General features: G+C 41.4%; 1 protein-coding gene across 1 annotated transcript in view; it reads right to left on the reverse strand.

The window, feature by feature from the left end:
* The window catches only part of Lypla1 (lysophospholipase 1), a 32,185-nt gene extending 29,159 nt beyond the window's left edge, over window positions 1–3,026 (reverse strand). The window contains exons 1-2 of the mRNA XM_021222179.2: window positions 2,800–3,026; window positions 2,275–2,306 (exon numbers count right to left, since the gene is read on the reverse strand). Coding sequence (XP_021077838.1) covers window positions 2,275–2,306; window positions 2,800–2,868 — 101 coding nt within the window. The 5' untranslated portion in view covers window positions 2,869–3,026. The remainder of the gene's footprint in view (window positions 1–2,274; window positions 2,307–2,799) is intronic.
* Window positions 3,027–11,837: the final 8,811 nt, after the last annotated feature.

Consider the following 11,837-nt stretch of genomic DNA (forward strand, 5'->3'; position numbering starts at 1 on the left):
GGACTTCCGTTCAATTCCCAGAAACCATTAGAAGAAGAAGAAGAAGAAGAAGAAGAAGAAGAAGAAGAAGAAGAAGAAGAAGAAGAAGAAGAAGAACAACAACAACAACAACAACAACAACAACAACAAGAACAAGAAGAACAAGAACAAGAACAAGAAGAAGTCCCCAACACAGGGGTGGGAGTGATGGCTCAGTGGTTAGGAGCACTTGCAGTTCTTGTTCTTTCAAAGGACCTGGGTTGGGAGTACACACACATTGGCTGACAAATGTCCACAACTCAAATCTGATGCCCTCTTCTGGCTTATGAAAGTAACAGAAACACAAGTGAGTATTTGAGCAGGTGCTTGAGTGAGCATGAATGCGTGCACATACACACACACGCACATACACACACAAAAGCACCTACATAATGTAGACTAAGCACTAATGCATAATATAAATCAGTACAGCTTTAAAAAGCAAAGCCAAAACCCAGGCTAATGTTCAACCAACCCTGCCTCAAAAACAAAAACAAATTTTAAAGGTTAACAGTGGACAACCCTCAAGAGTTATCCTCCAGCCTCCACATGTACGTGTACATGTGCACTCACACACAAAAGAATTCTTGCTCCCACAGACTGAATGTCATGGTGGCAAACACCTGGAAACACAGCTTTGGGAATGCAGAGGTAAGAGGATCACAAGTTAGGATCAAGCCGGTTTACAGTGAGCTCAGGCAAGCACAGACAATCTCAAACAAACAAAGCTGTGCATGTCGAGGCAAGGGAGGGAGAAAGAAAGGGAAAAAGAAATTACCAGCTAAAAGGAAAACTTAGTTGAAGATCAAGTGAGAACTAGAAGGTTAATTTGAAGGTTTATCAAAGGTGGAGGCTGGAAGATATCTGTTAATTCTGTGTCACCCTTGGATATATCAATGAAATAATAATAATAAAAGTAAAGTAAAATAATAACTGGAGTGGTGAGATGACTCGGTGGTTTAAGGCACTTTCTACCAACACTGCAACCTGAATTCAATCCCTGAGGACCCGTGTGATGGGAGGAGAAAACTGACTCCTCCGAAATGTACACACACACACACACACACACACACACACACACACACACAAAACAAATGTAATTAAAACAAAACAAAACAAAACCTAGCCATCACCTAAAACCGTATTACCTGGCAAAATCTCCAAAGAGAGGAAAGTGAGTGAGATAAGGTTAGTACCTGAAAGGGACAATTAGTCTAGTCCAATATCTCATTCATTCATAAGCAAGATCTCATAATGTTGCCTCAGTCTCAAAGTCTAGGGGTCAAGAAAACTGCCTGTCTCAACCTCCTGAGTATTTAGCAACGGGCCTCAAAACTCATTGAAAAAAAAAAAAAAACCACTTAATGTCTTATCTACTTCATAAAAATTTACTCTTTTAAAATCAAGTTCTAAAATTTTAATCTTTATATTTATTTTATGTGTACAAATGTTTTGCCTGCATGTATGCCTGTGCACCACATATATGCAACTCCTGTGGAGCCCAGAAAAGGGATCAGATCTGTTGAGACTGGAGTTACAGAAAGCTGGAAGCCACTATGTGAGTGCTTGGAACTGAACCTGCAGGCTGGTTAAGTGCAGCCTATGCACTGAACCATTAAGCCATCTCCCCAGTTTCAATTTAAAAGTTTGACAGGCCTATATAACACAAGGTTCAGCCAGATAATCACTGAATTAAACACAAGGAAACCCAAGGATTAATAACAGAAAATCATAAGCTAAAGTTAGTGCAGCATAGGCTAGTAAGGGACTGGTAAGTGTCCACACGGCACACACAGACCCCGAGTTTGTTCTCCAGAACCAGAAAAGCAAAATGTGTTTGATAAGCCTCCAAATTAATCTTTGAGGTGTGGTCTCCGCCTTCTTTGATTTTTCTCTTTTAAGGGATCATCAGCACTCTGTCTGGGACTCATGCTTCATGTTATTGCTATTTCTCTCAATAGAATCAACTGGTCTTTCTCAACCTGCTCTGAAATTGCACACTGCCTCTGCAAACATTCCACTCCTCTGGTATCCAATTCACATCCAAAGAGCAGTTAACAATTTTAACATGTTCCAGAGACAATCTCAAAGACGAGAAACTCAAGATAAGGGGGAAACTGTGGGTATTTGTAAGTAGAAAAGCTGGTCTCCTTGAGAAAATACTTGTTCCTACAATTTCGGCCTTCAGCATACAACCTTTCGACCACTAAGTAGCTGCATGACTCCATCTCCTTAGATACTAACAATGGTACCTACCCAGTATCTCCCAATCCGTGAAGGAAAATAACCTAAAAGAGAAGAAGAAAAAATAAGCGCACACTGGACTGTTACAGCTTTTGTTAAGTTATAAAACCGAATGAAGGACCTAAAAACTTACAACACTATTCCACAAGCTAATTAATTTCTATAGCCCTATAGGATAACGTGTCGTTTTAGCACTCAGAGGTCTCACACAGTCGGATAAAAGACAGCTGTCTCTAAAGTCAAGTCACGAAAGCCTCACACACACAGTCGAATTTTTTCATCCCCAAAGTTTCCGGGAGCAAAAGTTAATCTGAGCTGCTGCGGCAGCACAGACACTCCCGCGGCAGGTCGCCGGTTTCAGCACCGGACCTCGGCATTTGCTTCAGGGGTGGGGGTGAGAGTGCTAGGCAGGCAGGCGGCGCCCCGCCGGCTCCGATTCCCCGCCCGACCCGGGAGAGCCCGCGGGGCGGCGCGGACGCATCCACGCGCGGCGGCCTGGGTCTCGCTGGTGCCCCAGGCCCGGTCGCCGCCACTCACCGCGGCGGTGGCCTTCCGGGCGGCCGGCACGACGGCGGGCATCGGAGCGGACATGTTGTTGCCGCACATCCACCGGCTGGCGGACAGTGCGTCGGAAGCGGAAGGGAACCCGGGCTCCCGGCAGCCGAAGGGCGTGCGAGCCGAAAAAGTCCCAGCCCGCCCCTCCGGGCGCGCGCTCAGGCGCGGGCGCGCCCCCGCGCCGCCCTGCACTGTGCCGCGCGTTCGGGCCCGAGCTCGCGCCCCGATGCGGCCGCGCGTGCGCGTCACAGTGAGCCTTCCCGCACGGAGCAGGAGCAGTGTGGCCGCTGCTAACCTCTCGCTGTCCTTCCACGTCCGCAGGGCCTGGACCAGCGACCGGTAGCCGGGACCGCTGCAGGGACCGCGGCTAGGCGGGGCGAGCTCTTGCTGTGGTCCCGTGCGCGCTTGACGCTTGACTCCCGATTCCACTTCCCCAGGCAGGTCAGCGTCATTAACTAAAGGGCAGGTATTAATTGATATATAGCCGTTTTGAACACGGGGCAAAATGGCCACCCTTCTGCACAGCGCTGAATTTATTGCATATATAGTATGTATAACTGGGGACCGGTTAATGGCACACATCTATGGCCAAAATACCATGACCTTCAGAAGTCTGCAATTCAGTGAGGAAACCAAATATACAGTTTTGACTGGAAAGGAGTTTGTGAACTAAGACGTAAAGACTAAAAAACTTAATTACACAGGAAAATCTAGGTCCTGAGAGATTTTGGAGTCTTACTCAAAACGGTTTTAAACCAGTCTTGCCGGTGAAAAGTTTGAACATTCTCAAAAATGTTAAATTGATGATAATTTTCCAAAAAAAAATGGTAGTAATGGGATTCACAAGGCTTATGCCTCTATTTATTTTTGATTTTTCGAGACACGGTTTCTCTGTGTAGCCTTGGCTGTCCTGTAACTCACACTGCAGACCAGGCAGGCCTCAAACTCAGGTAAATCTGCCTGTCTCTACCTCCTGAGTGTGTTTGCCCCCACACCCAGCAATGCCACTATATTTAAGTCAAACTCTTAGGTCTTTTCTTGTGACTTTAAAAGAAAACGCAACTGTCTTTAGCTCTCATTATGAACATAAAATGATCCAAATCACTGTTAAGTAAGTTTCTTACTTACATGATGAAATATGTAGAATTCCAGGGGCTACCATTATCTCACTAGAGAGGACAAGGATACATCAAGTTGGGGTGCCTGTCATCTGTGTCTTTTCCTATCTCAAAATCTCCAGTTTCTGCAGTTTTTCTGGAGTTTTACATCCTCCAATGAGCTTGTTTCTTCTGTTCTGAATGGTTTCTTTCTTCCCTGGGTAAGGGAATGAAGTAAATATAAAATTTAGAAGAAAAAAAGTTAATTATTCAGATGATGTGATTGTACAAAAGAAAAAGTAAAGTGACCAACAAGGAAATTCATCAATATAGCCCATACTGGGTCAGTATACACATAGAAAAATGTTCCACAAACTACACAAACACCAGTCTCAGTCAAGCAGGGATGGATTATTGAATGTACACCCTAAGACTGATCAATCAGGGCTGTAGCTCAGATTTTAGAGGCTGAGGCTATGACTATGAATATCTTTCTCTGTCAGCATATAAGGGGAAAAAAAACACAATAAGCTCAAACCCAGGTGCAGAAAGTGCTGCCCAGTGGTCGGCTCTGACTCAAGCCATTTTAGACAGAACAGTTCATATTGACCTTTGATTTGATAGGTCCTACATAAAGTTTTGTGGAATTTCTTAAGATTAACAAACCTCATGCAGAACATATGCGGGTATGTGATCAGCGTGACCTTGTTCTGAGTCCAGTTATTTTTCTGTGTCTATAGTAGAAATATATCCTATTTATTTATTTATTTATTTATTTGAGTATACTGCCGCTCTCTTCAGACACACCAGAAGAGGGCATCAGATCTCGTTACAGATGGTTGTAAGCCACCATGTGGTTGCTGGGAATTGAACTCAGGACCTCTGGAATCTGGGCCACATTTTCTGGTGGTAAAAGAATAGAATGTGGTGGCACATGACTTTAATCCCAGGATTTGAGAGGCAAAGGCAGGTGAACCTCTATGAGTTTGAGTCCAGTCTGGTCTACATAGTAAGTTCCAGACTATTTGGAGCTCTACAGTAAGACCCCCATATCATAAGACAAAACAAACAAACAAAAAGATGGAAGAAGGAGGCTTTTGCTTTCTGCCTGTTTGTCTTCACTCTCACTGCCAAGTTCATGTGCTCTGCCGATGAGCATATCTTCACTGCCATTGGGATGTGCTTCTTTGGGATTCCAACACAGACTGAAGAATAACAGTTTTCTAGGAATCCTCTGGGATTACAGTGCCAGATTCAGTGGCTTAAACACCTACTAGATCCTTGACCTTTCCATCAAGAGCCTGCCATTGTTGGACTACACTGACCACAGCCTATAAGTCATTATAATACCGCCTCTGCCACTCCCAATATGTACACCTCCTGTCAATTCTGTTTCTTTTCCTTTTATGGTTTTTCAGACAGAGTTTCTCTGTATAGTTCTGCCTGTCCTAGAACTCATTCTGTAAACCAGGCTGGCCTCGAATGTAGAGATTCTCCTGCTTCTGCCTCCAAGTGCTAGGAATAAAGGCGTGCGCCACCACTACGGAGTCTTAACTCAAAATGTTCAATAGCTGGAGTTATTTTCATGCAGGCATAATGCTTTTGTTCACTGTTAAGATATATCCTTGCATTATTCAAATGCTGCTTTCTCTGCCCATGTATCTCCTTGTAATAAGGACGTGGCATTGTGACACTTACTCTAAGTATCTCCTGTTTCAAGCTTGTGTAAACATTGCTTCCCATGTATTCCCTGACTTGTCAATAAAAGCTGATCAACCAATGGAGAATAGATAGGGCTGGACTTCCACCAACCAGGAGAAGGGGGGGGGGGAAAGAGGAGGGGGAGGAGGAGGAAGAAGAGGGATTCATCTCAAGAAAGGTGTTCAGGATAGACATCACGGAAAAACACCTGAAGCCCAGAGAGACAGACAAATACTAAAAATACAAGTACAGTAGGAATTTTGGCTGGGAGGTAGCCAGAATAGCTTAGAAGATTAGAATAAATGAATAACTGCTGTTACTGTGTTGTGAGGCTTATCAAATAAATCTATATCTCTGTCTCATTTATTTGGGAGCTAGCTGGAGACAAAGAAAAACTGCCTTTTTTTTTTTTTTTAAACTGTGCTTACACTCTCAACCTTTCCCTCTGGAACTCTGAAAGCCAGGCCTCCATTATTTGCATTTCTCCTAACATACTTACCCTCCAAGCTCCCACAGGAAAGCTCACTGAACTTTGACCACTCAATGACTTTCCCAGCCCAAAGTTCCACTTTCCTAAAAGTAACATGGTCAGATCTGTTACAGAAATACCCTACAATCCTGGAACCAACTTCTGCCTTTGTCGGGGTCACTATTGCTGTTATTTAACACCATGACCAAATTAACATGGGGAGGAAAAGGTTTATTTGGCTTATCTTTCCACATCACGGTACATCACCCAAAGGACATCAGGTCAGGGACTTAAGCAGGCCATAAACATGGAGACAGGAGCTGATGCAGCAGCCATGGAGATGTGCTACTCCCTGTCTTGCTCCTGGAGTGGCTTGCTCAGCCTGCTTTCTTATAGAACCTAGGACCACCAGCCACACCCACATTGGCATGAACCCTTCCCCACCAATCACTCATTAAGGAAATGCCCTGCATACCTAACTACAACTGCATCTTAGAGGCATTTTCTCAATTGAGGTTCCCTCCCCTCTCATGACTCTGGCTTGTGTCTGGTTGATATAAAACTATCCAGCATAAGGTTTTATCTCAAAACAGGCTGCAACAAACATTTTTTCTGATACAGAATTTCAATATGCTTGGAGAGGAAGAAGGGAAAAAACCAGGTGGGGGAACAGATGAGAGTCCTATTAGGCCATAGACTAGCCCCTCTTTCCTTTCCTAGAAATCAGGTTCTGTCTCCAAGCAGTTCTTCCTCCTCTCTCCCCTTTTCCTACCCTCTTCTTGGATGGGGACTTTATAGCAATGCTTATTGTGTTGTTTTGTTGTGTTATGCCTAACTCCTCTTGGCACAGAGGGCAGGCTAAGCTAAATCACATATTTACAAACTTGGCCCGAGACTCCTCTGAACCCTTTTATTCTGTGTATTTGGAGGTGCTCTCGCCTCTCTTCCAGACCTCATTGTGGCAGCCTATGACCACAGTGCTGTATCTCTTCTAATCTACAGGATTGCTTGCCACCTTAAGGGCTCCCCCTCTTAACCCAGCTCTCTGACTGGTAGTCCGTGTCCTCCACAAACTTGCTGCATCTTTCTCTTTTACATTTACTAAGGAAGAGGCCGAGAATAGTTAAGGTTTTTTTTTTTTTTTTTTTTATCTGTAGTTCTAAAATGTCACTGATTTATTTATGGGCTTATGAGACAGAGTTTCTCTGGGTAGCCCTGGCTGCCCTGGAACTTGCTCTGTAGATTAGATGGTCATCAAACTCAGATATCCACCTGCCTCTGATTCTCCAGTGCTCGGATTAAAGTCATGTGGTACCATGCTCAGCTTTTTAACATCTCTTTAGCTTGGATGTAGTTTCCAAAACTCATTAATTTTTGTAAATTATTAATTTATCATGGTTTCTTAATACGTTTTTGTATTTCATTTAATGAAGGCTGGGCATTCATGATCTTTAATTCCATTGCCTAGAACTTCCAGTTTAGCGTACACACAAACAACAACAAAAAATTAGGATCAAACGTTCCTCATTGAAGGAAGTATAAAGCCAATTATATTTAATTAAATTTTATCATTTCTCTAATGTGTATACATACAGCTAACAGATATGAAGCATAAAACCAGCTGGAATACAAAATTGGCAGGTTTTTTTTTTCCTCCCTTGAGCTAATATTGGAGGAATCCCAGGAAAAACATTTGAAAACTAGCAAAGTAAAAGAGAAAATTCTAACGCAAATGAAACAAAAATAAACCCGTTGCTTTGAAACTAAGTACACTGAACACGAGTAAAATGGATGCTTGTCTTAGTGTGGGTTTTATTGCTGTGAAGAGACACCATGACCAAGGTAGCTCTTATAAAGACAAACAATTAATTGGGGTTGGCTTACAGTTTCAGAGGTTCAGGCCAGTATCCTGGCAGGGATCATGGCATTGTGCAGGAAGACTTAATTCTGTAAGAGCCAAGATTTCTACATCTTTATCCAAAGGCAACAAGGAGGAGGGGCTAGATCACACTGGGCAGATTTGAGCATATATATGAAAGATCTCAAATCCCTGCCTCTACAGTGACACACTTCCTCTAACAAGGCTACATCCCTTAATAGTGCCACTTCCCATAAGTCAAGCATATTCAAATCACCACAGTTCTTAACCATAGGTTCCGAAGCAAAGAAAAAAAATCTAAACAAATAGAATCCTAACAACTGATCCAGAATAACCAATGAACCATCAAATAAACCACAAGAAGTTTTACCCCTAGGAAGAATACACCAATAACCACATGAAGAGGAAACACCAGACCATTGAACATAAGGAGCCTATGCTGGTACCTGGCACCAACTCATGTGACTTCTTCAGTGAAAGTGGATCGTCCACAGGGCCCATGTTCACACACCAAAAGCCGGTCACACAAAAACTTCAGCTTCGTGTGGAAAGCAATATGAGGTAGTATATTCATGATCATGGTTCAGGAGCACAGATTTGGGTCACTGTTAATTTCTCAGCTCCAACAAATAGGCATCAGATATGCTATGTTCCAAAACGGTAAGTTTCATGAACCTAACAAAACACAGCCAAAAATCAAACAATTTTAAAAATGTGTTGCTAGCTGGGAAGTTGGTGGCACCTTTAATCCCAGCACTTAGGTGGCAGAGTCAAGTGGATCTCTAAATTCAAGGTGAACCTGGTCTACAGAGCTAGTTTCAGAACAGCCAAAGCTGTTACATATTGAAACCCATTCTCAAAAAACAAAAACAAACAACAAAAACAAGCAAACAAAAACCAAAAGGAAAGAACAAAACCAAACCAAACAATAAAAGAATCTGTGATCTTATGAGCTGGGGCTGAAGACTTGGCTGTGATCAACAAGATACCAGAACCACTAAAGTGAAACGTTTGCTTTTTTAGCATAATTGATGCTAAAAAAAAATTAAAAATTAAGCAGAAGTGCCTCAACTTGTAAAGACTGGAATTTTTAAAGTTTGTAAATGTTTGTGTTGTGATGTTTATATTAATGTGTGATTTGGGGGGTTAGCAGGAAAAGAAAGATGTGGTTTAACAGTGTTTTGCTTGTGTGTCAAGCTGATGAGTCAGTTGTGCTGGCTAGGTTTCTGTCCGTTTGACACAAGTCAGAGCTATCAGGGAGGAGGGATGGTCTTCCACTGAGAAAATGCCTCTGTAAGACCAGGCTGTAGGCAAACCTCTACAGCCATCTCTGTCAAGCAGTGATTGATGAGGGAGAGACCAGCCTATTGTGGGTAATGCTACCCATGGACCAGTAGTCCTAGACTCAATAAGAAAACAGGCTGAGCAAGACATGTGGAACAAGCCAGTGAGCAGCACTCCCAATCATTGCTTCCTACATTTCCACCCTCCATTCCTCCCACATAACCTGCCCCACTCTAGTCCCTAACCATCACAAATCCACCCTTAAATTTTGCCTTCCCAGGAGATCCATGTGTCTCCCTTAGACCCTTTACTTAATATCTCAAAAGTCTAGCTTGGTTATAATTTACTTAATGGTTAACATCCACTTATAAGTGAATAGATATCACATTTATCTTTCTGGTTGTGGGTTACCTCACTCAGGATCTTTTTTTTTTTTTTTTTTAGTTCCATTCATTTGCCCACAAATTTCATGGCATTTTTTTTAAACAGCTGAGTAATAGTCCATTGTGTAAATATACCACATTTTCTTTATTCATTCTTCAGGTGAGGGCTATCTGGGTTGTTTGCAGTTTCTGGCTATTATTAATAAAGCCACAATGAACTAATCGAACAGGTGTCCTTGTGATAGTATAGAGCATCCTTTGGATATATCCCCAAGGGTGTTATTACTGGATCTTGAGGTAGATTGACCCCCAAATATCTGAGGAACTACCATATTGATTTCTCTAGTTGCTGTACAAGTTTGCACTACCACAGAATGGAGGAGTGTTCCCCCTTGCTCCACATCCTTGCCAGTATGAACTGCCGTGTGAGATCTTTCCATCTTCTGGTATCCTCTACAATTTCATACCTCAAAGACCTCAAGTTTTCATCATACAGGTGTTTTGCTTACTTGGTTAGAGTTATCCATTGTATTTTTTATTATTTGAAGCTATTGTGAAAGGTGTTGTTTCTCTGATTTCTTTCTCAGGCTGTTTATCATTTGTAAATAAGAGAGTCACTTTACTTTTTTTTTTTTTTTCTTTCTTTTGAGTTAATCTTGTATCCAGCCCCTTTGCTGAAAGTCTTTATCAACTGAAGAAGTTCCCTGGTGGAATTTATCAGGTCACTTATGTATATCATATCATTTGCAAATAATGATACTTTAATTTCTTCCTTTCCAATCCATATCCCCTTGCTCTCCTTTAGTTGTCCTATAACTTTAGTTAAATCTTCAAGAACTATATCGAAGAGATATGGAGAGAGTGGAAACTTCGTCTTGTTCCTGTTTTTAGTGAAATTGTTTTGCATTTCGCCCCACTTAACTTAATGTATAGACCTACTGTAAATTGCCTGTATTGTGTTGGTGTATGTCTCTTGTATCCCTAATCTCTTCAGGACTTTTAATATGAAGAGGTGTTGAGTTTTTGTCAAAGTCCTTTTCTGTATCTAATGAGATGATCAAGTGTCTTTTTTGTTTCAGTTTGTTTCTATTGTAGATTACATGTACTGATCTTCATATATTGAACCATCATGCATTACTGAGATGAATCCTGTTTGATCATAATTGATGATCTTTTTGATATGTTTTTAGATTTTGTTTGCAGGCATTCTACTGAGTATCTTTGCATCAATGTTCATAAGGAATATTGGTCTATAATTCTTTTTCTTTGTTGAATCTGTGATTTGGGAACCAGGGTAACTGTAGTCTCATACAATGAATTGGGCAATTTTTATTTTTATTTTTATTTTTATTTTTTTGTGATTCTGTGTTGTGGAATAATTTGAGGAGTATTAGCATTAGCTATTTGAAAATCTGGTAGAATTCTGCCCTAAAACTGTCTGTCCATGGGTATTTTGTTTGGGAGACTTTCAATGACGGCTTGTATTTCACTAGGGGTTATGGTTCTATTTACATTATCTATCTTGATTTAACTTTGGTAAGTGGTATCTATTGAGAAGATTATCAATTTCTTTCAGATTGTCCAAGTTCATGGAGTACATATCTTTAAACTATGTCTTTATAGTTCTCTGGATTTCCCATTTTATTTCTGATTTTTCTTAATTTAGACGTCATCTTTCCATCTTTTAGTTAGTTTTGATAAGGATTTTGATAATCTTTTTTTTGTTTTTTTGGTGTTTTTTTGTTTGTTTGTTTGTTTTGTTTTGTTTTGTTTTTTGGTTTTTTGAGACAGGCTTTCTCTGTATAGCCCTGACTGTCCTGGAACTCACTTTGTAGACCAGGCTGGCCTGGAACTCAGAAATCCGCCTGCCTCTGCCTCCCAAGTGTTGGGATTAAAGGCGTGCACCACCACACCCGGCTTGGATTTTGATAATCTTATTGATTTTTCTCAAAGGATTAACACTTGGTGTGATTATTTGTATTGTTCTCTTTGTTCCCTTTTTATTGATTCGGCCCTCAGTTTGATACTTCTTACCATCTACTTCTCTTGGATGTAGGCCTTTTGTTCTAGAGTTTTCAGGTATGCTGTTAATTTGCTAGTATGAAATTGCTTCAGTTTTGTTATATAGGCACTTAATGTTATGAACTACTGAATTGGAAATTTTGGTTTCTTTGCAAAGTCAGTTATGTCGGATGGTGTTTTGCTGG

Source organism: Mus pahari, chromosome 22 (assembly GCF_900095145.1).
Source record: "Mus pahari chromosome 22, PAHARI_EIJ_v1.1, whole genome shotgun sequence".
Classification (NCBI taxonomy): Eukaryota; Metazoa; Chordata; class Mammalia; order Rodentia; family Muridae; genus Mus; species Mus pahari.